This window comes from Lycorma delicatula, chromosome 5, assembly GCF_047948215.1.
Source record: "Lycorma delicatula isolate Av1 chromosome 5, ASM4794821v1, whole genome shotgun sequence".
NCBI lineage: Eukaryota > Metazoa > Arthropoda > Insecta > Hemiptera > Fulgoridae > Lycorma > Lycorma delicatula.
Window position 1 is genome coordinate 153,731,453 of NC_134459.1, and position 17,828 is coordinate 153,749,280.

The following is a 17,828-nucleotide window of genomic DNA, read 5'->3' on the forward strand; positions in this document are numbered from 1 at the left end:
ACATACACAAGCCAACTTCCTATTATCAATATGGCTAGCGTTAAACATATTACTATTAAAAACTCTTAAATTCTACATCTACTCCCTACTTGAGCCTATTTTTAATATAAAAACAGCAAAAATGCTCAGAAAAATATTATGTACACACTAATATTTCTTTTCTTAGAATATTTCTATAAATATATAATATTCTCACACACATGAGCATACAAACGCGTCGAGGGTCAATGGTACAGAGCCCTGAGCGGCTAGTAATACACAAGTAAGATGTAAAATACCAAAAAATAGGAGCAAGAAGAAAGAACATGCTTACATGATGAAACATATTTATAAACAATAAATAACAATAGTATATAATTATAAAATAAATTAATAATTTTTACTACTGTAATTCATTCATTCTTTCATTCAATATCGTACCATATCATAAAACAACTATTTTCGACACAAATAAATCGATACTGAAAATACTTAAAATGATTTTTGTGTCCTTTTAGTAAGAATTAAATTTACATGTACACATATTCATACAGCCTATGACACTCCCCGTAACGTAAGGATTCCAACGCGGGATCATACATCTAAATCGGTTCAGTCGTTGAGCTCCTACGGTAGAACAAAAGTACATACATACACCCTAAAAAAATTACACTCCTTTTTGGGCAGTCGTGTAATAATAAAATAAGTACTTTACAATTCTGGATAATAATGTAATTGAAGGGTATAAGTACCTCTATCTTATCGTTTCTAGTGACTTATCAATAGTAACGTAACAACTGTAGGTCTCTTATACTTGTTTCAAACTGTTTGTAACAAAATTATGAAAATAGATTGGATTTTAACTAAATATTGCATAAAATTAGCTAAATTAAGAAGGAGAAAAAATATATATATATATATGTATATTTCCAACTTTTATGTTTTTTGAAATTTCTATTACAAGACATTCTCCAATCTAACATGTAGTGATCACTTCTATTGTGTATTGTGTTGCACGTTGTTTCTTTTTTCCCGGAATTTCAAACGATGTGTCAAAATGAGTTTCTTTCCGTGCAATAAAAGAAGAAAGACGTATACTAGTAAGCCGTGTGAATTGATACTTTTCTTTGCCGTCATTTAACACTACTCTGCTACGCGTGATTAAACTTTTAATCATGTATTTCGTAACTTGTTCTGTTAAAAGAAATTAATTTTTTTATTTTTTATTTTTGAATTGTGTGGAAATCATGAAAAAATATTTGTAATTTTTAATATATTTTTTCGTTTGATTTCTTACGGTTTTAATATTAATTTAAGTTCACCAGTAAAAAACATCAGACCAACAGATCAACCTGTAAAATGGAACCAAAGAGCTTACATTTAATTTTCAGAAAAATAATTGCTCATCAAAAAATTAAAGAGATGGTAAGCGTTCTTTAATTATTACTTCCTTGTACGAAGTACAATAAAGTATTGTAATCGTGAAAAATTTCAGTTTTCATATTTTATTTGAAATATCCATTTTGACCATCCCTGAATCCATTTTGACTAATTTCGGCATGACGTCTGTACCTACGTATGTATCTCGCATAACTCAAAAACGATTAACCGTAGGATGTTGACATTTTTGACTTAGGACTGTTGTAACATCTAGTTGCGCACCTTCTCTTTTGATGGCAATCGACTGGACAAAAAGTGTCCAAAAAATCCCAAAATCTAAAACAAATTTTGGAATTTACCTTTAGTACAGCAGTAAGCCCTCATCGAGAGCTTTTCAACAATATATCGTATTTTCGTTGGTTTCAGAGTTGTATTCAAATAAAATTTTAATTAATGAAATATTTGGTTCTTACAAGAGGATGGCACATCGGTTAGAATCAGACTTCATCACCCTTTTTTTCTTAACTTTATTTTTTTAAATTTAAATATATTAATTTATTAATTATTATTAACCTCTGATTGTAAAGAAATCTTTAACGATAAATAATAATTCAATAATAACAAAAAATAATAAAATATGTAAAAAAATATATATGTAATTTAATAGGCGTATAAGGTAGTCACATGGTGTCCATATTAGATTTTTTAGTTAATAAATTTATTAATAAATATATATCCTGTAAAGTAAGGTATTACCTTTAGGGTCTTTCTGCCAAGGAAATTTGTGTTCTCTATAAGAAAATCTTTAGTATAATACCTGGATTAAAATCAATGAATATTGTAAGCCTGCTTTTACAGATTTTGGGGTTTTGGCTCTAACAACCTTTGGTTTGTTTGCCAAATAGGTCAGAATAAAAGATAATTTGAACCGAATACCTACTAGACCGGGTACACATTATTCAACGGGATGGTAGATTATTTGGTTTGGAATTGCCACAACGTAGATTTGTTAAGTCTTTCTCTCTTATTTGCTTTAATGATATCTATATTATAATCATCACTAAATATTTGTACAGTCAATCGTTAATAAATTTTGGAAGATATATAGAAAATTATACGTTCTTTTTCTGATGTTGAATGTTGTGAATTAAATATTTATTTCATTATTATTATTATTTTATCTATGCAATTATTATATCTAATAAACATTTTCAGTAAAATAATGTTTGGTTTTTATAAAATATAATATGTTTATGTATACTCTCGTACCTATAAATAATGAATTATATAGTAGTTAAATTATTTTTATACGATGATGTTTACGCCCATTTAAATACATGATTAATGGATGGCTTCAAATAAATGTAAATGAAAAATTCATTAATATTATAAATATCTGAATATCTTAGCTATTAAATAAATGGTTTATTGCAAGGTTTAATAAAAGGTTTATTCTTGTGTTATTTTTCTCTTCTTTTAATAATTCATTTATTTTTTTTATCATTATGATTCTAAGATCACTGTGCAACCTTTCGTTCGTGACAAACGACAGAAAATGGTGAAAAATCACAAATATTATTGGACAAAGTTTAGAAAGTGTACACATATAAGGTACAATCGTAGTTATACCTTAAATACAATTGGTGTAGCGTACTAAGACAGGACTTTGTAGATATCAAGAAGCCAGTCGTAGATCCACAAATTTCAACCCCACCCTGCGCGTCAGTTGGATTTTTCAAAAATTTACGGTTAGATTGAAATGTTTGAAGTATTTATATAATATAACTAAGACAAGGTTTCCTGAGTTTTTCTTCCTATACATCCAAAACGTCTTTTTACTTATTACATTGTTTTTTTGTTTTTAAATCGACTAAATTTATTTTTAAAACAGGTGTCCTATATTCAGTTGTTTCTTCATGAAAGAAACATACATGAATTTATACGGTGTACCTTTAAGTGAACATTGTTCTGCATTACTTATCTTAGAATAAGATTATAATTTTTATATTACACTAGTATTAACGATTTTGTTAATATCTTTATTATTTTTTTTTAAACCAGGGGTTGGAGGCTGTGAAGATGCCTGCGGCATGAGTCATGCAGCGAGCAAAGCCACCGTGTGCACACCTCCTATTGCTCCCAAAGAGGTCCGTTACCCATTTGGAGTTCAAAATGATCTTGGCCAGGTGATTCTGTCTCCCAAAACAAAGGTTAGTTGCACGTTAGCTACACGCATTACACTTCCTTTTTTTTATTAGCGCATTTATATAATTTGACACTCGCTCACCTTACACTTTTAAATTATATGTATTATTTTAAAGGTTGTATTTGTTGTGCTATTTATATTTGTTTAGAAATTATATCTGCTTTTAGAAAATTTTTTACGTGGTTTCACTCTCATATAAATGTTTTTTATATGCATGCAATGAAAATAGTATATTTTTTTTAATTATTTCAAATAAATTAGCGACATGATAAAAAAAATGTAAAGTTAGTGGATTTATTTTATATATATAATTTTTGTGTCATTCTTGAGAGTAGAACCCTTAGCACTGTACCTGATTCTTATTTATACTGCTAAATTCGCTGCTTATTTAGGTAAACTAAATCTCTTCCTAATTTTCATAGATTAGTTTTAAATTAATTTGTTCTAAGGATATCCGCTTTTTATTAATGGTCACTTACAATTAATTTTATAGTTTTTAAAAAAAATTAATACGTAAATATTAAGAATTTAAATTTTATATATTTATGTCACTAATATATCTTTATTTTTGCAATTTTTTATTTTTTATTATGTTGTCGCATTTTACTAGCAGTATTGCATATGATCTTAGGTCTTACTTTGAAATTTAATCTGCTTTTGTTAATTATATGAGAATATACACAGATTGACCAAAAAGGATTACACGTTACGCTGTATTCAGTGTAAGGAAAGCTCTTAGTTGTTATTTGTAATAGTGACAATTTACCGAAACGTGTGCAATTTTGTTAGTTCAGTAATCTACCGGTTACCCACCGGGTTGGTCTAATGGTGAACGCGTCTTCCCAAATCAGCTGATTTGGAAGTCAAAAGTTACAGCGTTCAAGTCCTAATGAAGTCAGTTATTTTTACACGGATTTGAATACTAGATCGTGGATATTGGTGTTCTTTGGTGGTTGGGTTTCAATTAACCACACATCTGAGGAATGGCCGAACTGAGATTTTCTTTCTTTTTCCTGTTTAGCCTCCGGTAATTACCTTTCAGATAATACTTCACAGGATGAATGAGGATGGTATATATGAGTGTAAATGAAGTGTAGTCTTGTACAGTCTCAGTTCGACCATTCCTGATTCAGATCCGTATAAAAATAACTGACTTTACTAGGACTTGAACGCTGAAACTCTCGACTTCCAAATCAGCTGATTTGGGAAGTCGGATTCACCACTAGACCAACGCGGTGGGTAGGTTGAACTGAGACTGTACAAGACCAAGACTTCATTTACACTCATACATATCATCCTCTGAAGTATTATCTGAAAGGTAATTACCAGATACTAAACAGGAAAAAGAAAGAAAAAAAGGAATGTACTGGTTGTCAGCCTCCGTGGCGCGAGTGGTTGCGTATCGGCCGTTCATCCAGAGGTCCCAGGTTCGAATCTCGGTAAGGCATGGCATTTTCACACGCTACAAAATTGTCATTTATCTCATCCTCTGTAGAAATACGTAACGATGGTCCCGGAGACTAAAAAATAAAGTACCGGGTGACTCTTTGCCCTTATCTGTATTTCTACAATATTTTTAATACTTTATCGTGTACCATTTTTTTTTTTTAAGTGTTATAACTTGAAATGTAATTTTAAATATAGCTCCCATGTAATTAATTCATAAATAATTCGATTCAGTCGGTGCCATATAAAAACATCAAACATAAATCAGATCATAAATCAATCATAAAATATCAAAACATATAATTAGTATGTAACTTTCGAGGCAGCCTACTACAACGCCACTCGGTTTGTTTACAACTGGTTAGCCTTAAAATGAATCGATTATATTCATTTTCAGACTACTTCTCAAAATGAACAAAAAATTCTAATTTTGTTTCGTTTTCCTTCATTCCATTGTTTTATGTTTTTTAACGAAAGATTTTATCTCAAGATCGGATTGGGAAATTATTATAATATTTGATTCACCTGTTTATATCAATCTTCTGTAATAAATAAAGAATTACGGTGTAATCTGGTCCACAAATTTTGAAATGACGGCAGGACTTTTTTAATTTTTTATATCGTGGTAAATTAACTTTGTCAAAACCCATTTGATAACTTTAATATTAAACATTTCATTTTTTTAAAAAAAAGAACATCTGAGTTTTCAAAATCGGTTGACCAAACAACACTTAGTTATAGAAAATTGATACATAATTTTCAGAAGAATTTCATCCCGACTATTATTTAATTAATTAACTTGAATAAAATTTAATTATTTTCACACTTTTGAAGGTAGATATTGACTAATTAAACTTATTGTAAATAGATTAACTAATATTACAAAAATTATTTACATTGTAAAAACGGCCTTCTTTTCTTTCATATTTTTTTTTTATCGATACAGGTGACTACAAGGCCAAGTTTAGAAGTTAATTTCTAGTCGGTCTCCTCTTCTTTCGACTCTCATTTATTTCGAGTTGTTTTATTTCTTTCTCACGTCTAATCATCCTTCACTCGCTGGTTCTTTTCTGGATCCCTTCATAGTCTTGTATCTTCTGTCTGATTACGTTTCTGTTCTTTACGTCTGTAGTTCTGAGATTTTTAATTTGTTTGAACCTTTAGTTTTTTTTCTCCATTATACTTGTCAGAAATCTCTTGGCTAGTCTATTAAGCCTCATTCTTGTCAAATATCTATAAAAGGCTAGTCTTCGTTTTCGCGTGGAATTTTTTATGTCTGTTTTGAAGTTGAGTACATTGTTCTTCCGCATTTCCTTATTTCGATGTTCCAAGAATGTTTCTTAGTATCCTTCTCTCACTGATTTCTATTGTGTCTACTTCTTCTTTATTTAATATTATGTTTTCTGTACCGTACAGGACTTCAGGATGGATTAATGTTGTTTAGTGGCTAATATTACCCATTTTATATATTCATTTTTTTAAATTTATTTAAGAATAGTAAAATTAAAATAATTATTAATTAGTTTTCTGTTATTTTATATGAACTGCTCTTACAACGACTAAATATTAAGATTATGTTAAAAAATAGGAAATGATAAGATTTAATAAATTCTATGTAGTAATAACAAACAGCAGATTTATTAAAATTTTTATTAGGTATATTTTAGACATTAAATATACATAAATACAAAGATGAGTCAAAAAACTTATTTACTACACCTTTCGTTCACAAAGGTTCAAAGTGTACATCAGTTTTCTACACGGTCACCTCTGTTGTCAATGTACTTGGTTTAGCGGTCCACAATTTTGCGTATTCCTTCCAATAAGAAGGTATTCGGTTGGTTGCGAAGCTACTTTAGCCCCGTTTCCTGTACGTCTAAGTCTGTGAAAAATCGAAGACCTCGTAATGCATCCTTGAGCGGCCAGATAAACGAACAGATAAAAATCGGAAGAGGAAGATCTGGCTGCAGGGAGGGTGTTCCAGTACCTCAGAATTTAACATGTTTGTTTGAAAATAAGGTAAGTCATCTGGGGGTAGGCGTTGTCATGCAAGAACACTTTCTTCGACAATATCATTTATTCAAGTCGAGCACGTCGTGGGTGATTTTACGGGCTGCACCATGGCTTATGTTCAAAGAATTCGATGGTAAGTCGCCTATTTGCCAGAACCATCTCTCAAGCTTACTGAATCTTGTTTTACATGGTGAAGGTTGACAAGCGTCCTGCTCCCTCTTCTTTCTTTACACTCTTAAACTCTTCGTACGGCCACTTGTAAGCTTCTCGATTCATTAAAAAGCACTTTTACATGATAAAGCACTGTTCCCGTATTGCAGTAAAAGTCTACAATGAGTTTCAGCCCCTTTCTCATCCTCCGATCAGAGAAATCTGATCACTGCTCGTTGTTTCTTGTTAGTGTAAACTGTTAGCGGAGAGGACATGTTTATTCTAAAATAGGCGGAAGGAAAATAGGGCGATCGGGATCAAATTTCACATAAGTGACCGCAGTCGTACCAACTGTAAGCATTCATGCGCAGAAGGCTGTATGACAACCTTGGTTATGACGAAAGTGTAGATAATTTTTTTATCGCCTTTGTAATTGCATACTAGTTTTACTTCCGTTCAGCAAACGTTTCGTACATTGTTGCAATTTCATAGAGAAAATGTTTAAAGTGGCATCTGTACGAACAGAAGAAGTTCGGCGCTGATTATTAAAGTCATAAGTTGATGTTATTATCAGTTCGTTATTATATTTGAAAATACTTTTGATCTGTAATATAGTTGAAATATTAAATGAATTATTTATATATTATTAAATGTTTATTATAATTGAATTATGAACTGGAACTGTTTCTGAATGCTATTGTACAAGAATAATGCGATTGCCATGTAGGCGACTGGCTGTATGTGGAACTGAATAAGAGTGATGACTGAAGAATGAATAATGATTGACCACAAGAATGATGATGGGGATTTGCTTAAATATTGTTGCTGGAGCCGCTGCTTCGTCAGGAGCCGAGCGTATCTGAAAGGAGCCGAATGACGTGTAAGTAGCGAATGCCTACGAAAGGAACCGAGTGTACTGTAAATTTCTGAATGAATCCGACCGAAGCCGAAGATAAATTAAATTTAAAAATCCTGTTAAATACATTAAAGCTACACCATTTAAACGATAATAACAAAATATAAATATGTAAAGATTATTTAAAACCTAAGTCCGAACAGCATCCATCGCTGACAGTTCACTGTAGTAGCTTTTGATGTAACGGTTTTTCTCACTTTTTCAAAACTCTTTGGCGGATTTATTTCAAAATATATATGTATATATATATATATATAGTTTGAAACTGTCTCCCCTTCTTGGTTACTCTCTCTATCTCTCTCTCTCTCTCTCTCTCTCTCTCTCTCTCTATATATATATATATATATATATATATATATATATATATATACACACACACACACACACACATCAATAATATAAAAATTATTTGAAAATAATGTGAAACGATCTTTTTTCATTCAGTTTCATACACAAATGCTGAAGTATGGGAATATACAAAATACTAAAGATATTAATGATGTCTTTATAATTAAATTGAGAAAAAACTGTTTTTTTTTATGTTTATTGTTTATATTTATTACGATTAATTTAATATTATTATTGTAAATAATAATAATTTATATAAATTAGTTTTTAATTGATTCGTTTGGAAAATTGTTTATTCCTCATAGGTAATTAATTTTAGCTTAATTTAATGAAACCGAACACTGACACATTCTAAAATACGATGAACAGGATTGAGCGTTATAATATTAAAGTCGGGAAATTGAAGAAAGATAGTAGTATAAACATCAGATACGGAAAGAAAGAGATAGTGACGGCAGGAGAAAGAAAGAAAGGGTGAGAGAGAGAGAAAGTTATTTAGAGGAACCGAAAGGAAATGAAAGAGAAAGAATGAGAGAAAGTACTAGCTTGTTGCTCTCCCTGATGATCCTACCCAATTAATGGGTCTTTTTAATTAAAAAACTTAGTAAAGACCTCATTCCAGTAAATTCACATTACAATTAACTTGAAAATTAATTAGGAATATTAACTTTAAGAGGAAAGAGTTGATGAGTCTTAATATTGCCTTGTATCAAGAACTAAAAAAAAGGCTGCTTAGGATGTAGACCATGTTGCACTATGCCAGCATTAAATACACGATGACACCAATTTATTTTCTGAAACTTATTTGAGGAATTTATTTTCGATTTTATTCCGCTATCGGCAGAAAACCAAGTAATTTATAAACGTAATAATAAGAAAATAAATTAATAAACTTTTAAAATATTTCATTAATAATGATTACAAGAGTATTCTTCATTTTTTGTATATAATATTAAAATGGAGGCTGTTTATGAATTTGAGATGGGGGATGTAGAAGTTTATAGATCAAAAATGAAATATACGAATTGTCCCAAGAGAATGAAATTTTACTGAAACTGTCAATGAGGAATGGGAAAAACTTCAGTGATAGATAACAGTGCTCAAAGCGTTATCATACATATATCAATAAATCAAGCTATAATTCGTCACCTCTTTAATTTGTATTCTCGTATATTTTATCTGCACAACACAGAATCACGTGTTGCGTCTAAACTACTATGCAACAGTATTATTTATTTACAGTATTTAAAGTTATTAAGGTATTAATTACATCTTGTACTATCATACCCTACCGCCATTTATAAACGGTGTTTTGTACCTAACTCGAAAAGCAAAGGTAAATTTCATGAGAAAGCTACCAATTGTAATGGGTACCTTGATTCGATTTCCGGAAAATTTCGACATATTTTGAGTTTCACATCTCCCAGACCCCAAAACCATTTCAGCTTAAAAGTTTATATATATATATATATATATATATATACATAAATTTCACTTTCTTGTGGACACGGCAAGTGCCGTAGTCCTAGTTCGTTAAGTAAAATAGCGAATTTTTTAAAAGTTCCTACAATTCTTTGGATAAGGACCTAAAACTTATTTCAATAAATTTTTTGATATCACCAACCGTTGGCCCTGGGGGTTGAAAAAATGGGATTTTGAAGAATTCAAAAATGGGAAATGAAAAATGGGATTTAATGTACCTCCCTTAATAGGTACATTATCGAATCGGTTTAAAATGGTCGTTATTTCTCTAAACATTACCTTAAACTTTTGTCTAAATCAATTTTTAATATGACCAACCCTTACGGCAAGGGATGATTAAAACAAAAAAAAAAAAACAGAAAAAAACAATATGTCGCTATAACTTTCTTATTAAGTAAAATATCGAATTCGTTTAAAGTTCCTACTGTTCTTTGGATAAGGGCGTAAAACTTATCCAGGTAATGTTTTTTGATATAACCAACCATTTTCCAGCGGGTGGAAAAAATTGAGTTTCGAAGACCAAAAACATGATACCTCCCTTAATAGGCACATTATCGAATCGATTTAAAGTGGTTGTTAGTCCTCCAAACATTATCTAAAACATTTGTCTGTAACAATTTTTGATATGACTGGACTGGTCATATCAAAAATTGTTTTGATATGATAATAAGGACTTTAATAATAAATAAGGGCTTTACGGCAGAGAATGACCAAACCAAAAAAAAAAAAAACGAGCAGATAAAAGTAATATCGAATTCGTTTAAAGTTCTTACTATTCTTTGGATAAGAGCCTAAAACTTACCTAGGTAAAGTTTTTTGATATAACCAACCATTGAACCAGGGGGTGGAAAAAATGGGTTTCAGAGACAAAAAACCATATCTACATTAATTGATTTAAGGTGGTCATTAGTCCTCTAAACATTACCTAAAACATTTGTCTGAAACAGTTTTTGAAATAAGTAACTTTTATAGCAAGGGATGACCAAAATATTGCTGGAATTGTAAGATGTGGCTTGTCATATGCTAAACATGTGAAATTTTTTTCACATGCAACCATTGACGTATTGAGTAAATTTGAAGTTTTTCTTAACTTCAAGGTAAAAATTTTTTTTATCCCTACATAACACCGGTGAAATCTATCTCCGTCTTCCGGAGTGCCGAAAGGGATTTTTTTGAATGACCATGAATACTGTTAGATATTATATCTAAAAATTATTTTAGGTTTTAATGACAATTAAGTTTAGTAAACATTTTAGATTGTAGAAGTCTAAATCAGTAAGGCTTGACGTATTATTTACTATCATCATTATCATCAACATTTACTCTCCTGAGATAGGATTCTTGTCAGAGGAGACCATATCATTCTCCACTCACTTTTATTTCTAGCAATACGTATGATTTCATGATAGCGTTTATTTACTTTCAATATACCGATAACTTTTATTAATCTACTTTTTCACTTGTACGTTTTCTCCATTCATCCTTCTATCATTATTTTAGTCGACCCTTCTCCTCTCTTGACATGCATTAAACATTTGATTAACTTATTATAAATTAGATAATATTCTATTATATATTACGTGAACCGGTTTATCATGTATAATTAATTAGCATTTTAAGTAGCAGATATGACAAAAAATAATTGGTTAAGTTAATGTACTTGAATAAACATTATAATTATTATTGTAACAATTTCTACATAATAATTTTATAAATAATTTTATATATATCGGCGGTATATTATAATTAGTAAATAGTTCTTAAAAAAAAAAACAAAAAAAAACGTAAAAAACAGGGTTTTAAATTCTTTTTTTAATGTCTGAATTTTTTAATCAGGTTCAAATTAATTAATTTAAAATTTCTTAATTTCCAATTTTTTTTTGGTGAGCTGATATTTTGAAGAAGTGAAAAAAATTATTTATTTGTTTTTTTTGTATTATTAGTTTCAGAAATACTTTCTTATGTGTTTTAAGTTTAATATTTTGATTTTTATGCAACATCTTTAGTTTTATTTAAAATTCGAGTATTATTTAGTTAAAAAGAAAATAGTAGCATGACTGTAGAAAAAAGCCAAAATGAAAAGTAATTTTTTCCTTAGCATTCTTAAAGAAAAGAGATTGCGCCTTGATAAAAATGCGAAAACGGAAATAAAAGTGCAGAGAATATAACAGTGCGTAAACTAAGGTTTTCTGGAATATGGAAATAAAATTAGCGTCCGTTAATGCAAATTTTCCAAACTTTTTTTTAAGCTTAGTTTGAAATATTTTTAGTACCATTGATTAGCATATATCGTCATTTTTTTCTTTTTGTTTAGTATGCCGTCATTGCTTTGCAAATTGTTTTAGCATGTCGTCGTCATTGTTTAGCATAGTACATGCTAACGAACGTACTGTGCTAAATACGTTTGCATGAACATTGAGGACAACAATGAGAATAACTAAATAATAAGGACGACAAAAGAATTACAATTATTTGATAAATTATACTCGCAAGCCTATTAAATTGTCTATCTAAACCGTAATTTTTTGTTTAAAAATCATTCCTTTTATTTGTTTGGAAGAAACTTACTAGAAATCCATCAGAGGGATGTCCATAAAGTAAAAATAAAATCAAGGACATTGGTGAACTGGGTGAGAATAGATTTACCAATCTATTCTTATACGGTGAGCAGCCAAACGATTTACCAATCGTTTGGCTGCTCCTCTGTTTTTAGGTCAGCCAAAAAAAATTGGATAAAAGTAATGGAAAATAAAAAAAAATTATACTTTCAGAAAAAATTTAATATAAAACAGTAACGTACAGTAAGTTACATAAAAAAAAAATCGGCAAATAAGTTCTTAAAACATTGAAGAATATAACATATATTTTAAACCACAGAAACAAAATATTCAACTTTTAGAAAAAAAGTAGTAATAGTTTATTTTAGCAATGTCACAGCTAACCTCCTAATTACAATTATTAATAAGAATTTTGCATTGTATGAAAAGGGGATCGAAATTGGAACCCAAACCCTTCCGGAAAAAAAAGGTAGACACGGTACCACTTAACCATCGTGACCTTATAATAATACTTTAGTTTTACCTAATTTTGAATCTAATAGTTTATAAATTTTTATGTTAATTACTTATAATAACGCATTGTTTTTTTTTCTAAGATTTTGCTTCTTAATTTATTATAATAGCAACTGCTTTGGTAGATTTCATATCGATTAAAATATCTTTGTAGTATAAAGAGGCTCCCCTGACTTAACTCGAGAAGAACATTCTTTCACCAGTGAAATATTTAAGAATTCAAAAGGAAATCTCATTACTGGAAAGACAAAAGGAGAAAGAAGGCAAAAAGTTATCACAAGAGAATTCTGGAGCTACAATCTAAATTTTAATCATTTGAGTGATCAATAAATACTGAAAAAGTTAGTATTCTTCTCAGCAAATTATAGATACGAAACACAAGAAAAAAATGTTTGTCGTTGACAAAAGTTTTTTTAGCATTTTTTTTACCAGATAATACTTGAAAAATCTAGTATTATCTGGTTATCGCGTACTATTCAACGGGTAGAAAATTAAATCACATCTTTCATTAAACGTGTAAGAATACGTTATTTCATAAATATTTTCATCATTAAATTTGTGTTTTTAATACTTTTATTTATAGTCACATCAACAAATAAAGTCATTAGCAAGTTAGTGTAATGTAACTGCACCGGTAAATTTGTAGTCTTGAACAAACTCAGGTTTACTACTACTGGAAGTGTGGTTAATTGAAACTCGATCACCAAAGAACATCGGTATCCACGATTAAGTATTCAAATACGAATAAAAGTAACTAGTAGGATTTGAACCCCAAAACTTCGACTTCGAAATCAGCTGATATACGACGACGAGTTTACCGATAGACAATTAATTAAATTGAATTAATAATAATCATTATATGTATAATCGATAGTATCGTGAACTAATAATCATAATCGATACGAAAAGATTTTCAATTTTACTTTTATCGCTGCTGAAAAAGCTGGGGTTGTTTAGAACCCAATCATTATTTTTCCCTTTTCAAAGATTTTACTTTTTGAAATCTTTAGTCCATCAAAGCCTTCTTCATTTTCTTTTTAGAATATGGTTTTTAAAAAAGCACTGGTTTTGTTCATAAATCGTGACGATGAACATAATTACACCAAACTAACAGATTTTATCCTGATTAATTATTTTAACATTCTTTATCAATCATCTGGAATCACATTTCGTTCTGTAATCTATTTTTGAATCCTAAAACCTATCCGTTCCTATCATGTTTGTTTTTAAACGCTAAATAAATGGGATCTTACTTTATAGTAAGATCATCTCTAAAATATTAACATTTTCTTGATCCAGTTATAGAGCACCGAAGTATTTTAATAATACAAATCTTTTTTAATAATGAAATATTATTTTTTTAAATAATTTTGTTTCAAATGTATATAGTACTAGGCCAGCGGGCTCCGTTCCCTAGACTCTAGGGTCCCAGGTCGGCCCAGGCCTGGGAGCCAGGGGCTACCCTTTTTTTTTCTCTACTCCTCTAAGTCGGTCCGGATTGTTGGGTATAACTCGGCTTGCCGGTCAGCTCTTTTGAGGAGTTTTTATTGCGCCCTTTCTTGACGCCATGTCCGGAAATATCTGTCCAAAACATAGCGCCGGGTCTTTTCTCTTTTACTGTGCCTACCATCCCCTGGAGTCCCCAAAGGATCATAGGCACTGGCACACCTGGGCATTCCAGCCCTCACCTCTGGGGCTGTCCTCCCGTTCCTATACTAATAGCTCTGTCGCCGCTCCTCTTGATTTTTACTCCAGATTACCTCCGTGGCATATGTGTTGACTCTCCTCCAATGTTCCTCGCTTTGTAACATGTAGTTCACAAGGGTATCTGGTGTGCACTGTGCGATGCCCGGACTATTCCGTTGTATGCCCCACTTTCGACATTTGAAGACGTATGTTCAACTGAGTCCCCTGGTCGGCCATGGGCCCTAATCTAGGGCCGCAGAACTCGCTTCGTTTGCTGTTCCCGTCTAGCCAAAGGGCCCCACTCCCAGAAACCCGCAGTTATTTGTTACCCTCACGGTTGTGAGAATAATACTGATAAATAACAGTTAAATTATTCAGGCTTTATAGAAACCTGAAAAAGCAACTGAATTACAAAAGAACAGATCGGGAGTCACTGTGGTAACTAATGTACACACACCTTTGACGACGAAAAATGCATAACTTATTTCTCTTGCCATGGTGACAGAAATATAATAATAACAATTTAATAATAAAAGGATTAATCTTCTTCCACTTCTGCCCAAAAAGGAGTGTAGTGTATTTAGTGAGTATGTATGTTTGTTCCATTATAGCAGCTCAGGTCTGAACCGATTCATTGTATTTCACCGCTTTGGAATCCTTACAATACACACACATACATACATATATAAATATGTATGTATGTGTGTGTAAGTATGTGTTTAAATAAATTTAAAAAAATTAAATAATATATATTATATACAACATTGTCACCCCCCCCCCCCCAAGCATAGCACGCCCTTTAATTATCCTGTATTTGTAATTATCCTATATTAAATAGCAATGATTTCTTTTGGCAGTTGAGTTTTTTAATTTTTAATGTTTGTCTCTTTTTTTCTGTAATGAATATCTCTAATTCGCAGCTTCACTCCCAATTGGGCTAGGGACATAGTGTTTATGGCTTAAAACCTTCCCTGGGGTAACGCGATTGTATCCTGAAAATTTGAATGAAATCGGTCGTTTTCTTCTTGTATGATGAGAGAACAAACTTTCGACTTTATACAGAGTGTTTCTAAACTGGTGGCTGGCTATTTTTTTTCGGGTTCTACTTGTAAAATTTAACAAAAAATAACCTTAGGAAAAATGACAATTTCTCCTTCGTTCTCCTCTGTGTACCATTTTGTTATTTTTTTATAAAAATTTATATCTCAAGTTCGGATAGAAGAATCACATTAATATTTTGTAAGCGTCTTTGTAATAAAATTTTAAAATGAGGAAAAAATCAGGACTTAAATACTTTTTCAAATTACAAAATGGCGGACATTTTTATTTTTCAATCCGTTATATCCATAAATATAAGTTTTACCAAAATGTATGTTATTGCTAAATTCTCAGAATAATAGACCTAATAATTAAAAAAAATAAAACTACTATCTTTGATAATAGTATGTTAATTGTTGTAGAACATTAGGTATACTTTATTTTTAAATAAACAGTTAACAATTGTTAAAAGTTAAAAGAGATGCTCAAACTGTCCACCATTAGAGATTACGCAAGTCTCTAGTCTTTTTCTGAGAGATTCTTTTAACCCTTCAAAAATTCCGGGAGTATTCCTAATTTTTTGAAATCCATTTTCCATCCTTTCTTGAAGGTCCTCAATGTTGAATAAACAATATGTTTCAAATGGCCTCAGAGGTAGAAGTCAAGTGATCGGGCAGGCGCCAGGGCACTGGCCCTCCGCGGCATCTATTTTTAATAGAAAGTTTCATGCAGAAAATCTGTTACCAACTGACTGAAATCTGCTGGTGCTCCATCGTGGTGAAACCACATATTTCCTCTTATTTGTAGAGCTAATAAAAAATTTAGAAGATTTTCGGCAAATGGGCAAGATAATTTTCTCCATTAAATGATTTGGTAGAATGACAAAAACCAAAAGATAGTCATTAGACATACCTGCCCGTATGTTTAGGAAAAATCTTTGTTGATGGCTAGTTTGGAAGGCACCATGAGGATTCTCGTCGTTCCAGAACACCATTCGTGTTGAAAGAAGCTTCATTTTTACATTGTTAACATGATCAGCAGTAATAGTCGCTGTGTAAAATTATTCAAAAGTGAAAAATTAATATCAATTGTTTTATTATTATGTAATCTTAAATTTTATTTTGAGAAAATTATTATTTAATTTGATATTGATTTACAATATTAGAATTAAAAGTAAATAAAAATAATTAATATTTATTCGAATTGAACGTAAAATAGAGGACATGAAAACAGACACAAAACTATATCAATTTCCTGCCATAACTCGGCTATTTGTTTATCGATTTAAAAAAAATAAATTGTCATTTTGTTCAAAATAAAAGGTTTAATATTTTGGCAATAACATACATTTTGATGAAACTTATATTTATGGATATAACGGATTGAAAAATAAAAATGGCCGCTATTTTGTAATATGCAAAATTATTTAAGATGCTTACAAAATATTAATGTGATTCCTCTATCCGAACTAGAGGTATAAATTTTTATTTAAAAACAACAAAATGGTAGTCGGGGAAGAACGATAAAGAAATTGCCATTTTTCTTAAGGATATTTTTTGTTTAGTTTTACAAGTAGAATCCGAAAAAGTATATGCAGCTCACCATTTTAGAAACATTCTGTATATAAGATACCTAAATAATTGATAAAATATTAAGAGCTTAATTCACGTAGTTACATTGTTAAAAATTTAGTAAAGTTTAAAACACAAGAAGGTACTGTTGACATCAGTACCTTCTTTTATAATGCAGTATTACAGAAGTTTTATAAGGGCTTAGCAATTTGATGCTGGAAATTATAAAAAAGAAGAAAATACTAAGAGTTAAAAGTAAATACAGTATTTAGGGTGAGTCAAGTTTACTTCCAGTTTTTTAATATGTTAATATTAAAGGCGTCTTACTGTTGTCTGTAGGTTTTAAAAACCAATATACTCCAACCTTTATTCGTTTTATCAACCGTCATTTTAGTATCATCTTTTTTTATATAGCTTCATTATGAAATATTTAAATAATAATCTCATTTTAAAATTAATATCGTTTTATAGTTTTGTTCTTTATAATTACCTTTGTTCTTATTATATTCTCGTAATCTTATATACCCTCTATATAAATATTT

At 30.4% G+C, this 17,828-nt stretch overlaps 1 protein-coding gene across 3 annotated transcripts in view; it reads left to right on the forward strand.

Annotated features, from left to right (window-relative positions):
• Window positions 1-17,828, forward strand: part of LOC142325503 (1-phosphatidylinositol 4,5-bisphosphate phosphodiesterase epsilon-1-like) — a 1,691,101-nt gene that overhangs the window by 497,544 nt on the left and 1,175,729 nt on the right. For 2 of the 3 annotated variants that reach the window (XM_075367353.1, XM_075367348.1), the window contains exon 4: window positions 3,421-3,569. In XM_075367353.1, coding sequence (XP_075223468.1) covers window positions 3,450-3,569 — 120 coding nt within the window. In that variant the 5' untranslated portion in view covers window positions 3,421-3,449. Of the gene's footprint in view, window positions 1-3,420; window positions 3,570-17,828 lie in introns of those variants that run through there. The other variant, XM_075367349.1, reaches the window with a different exon arrangement.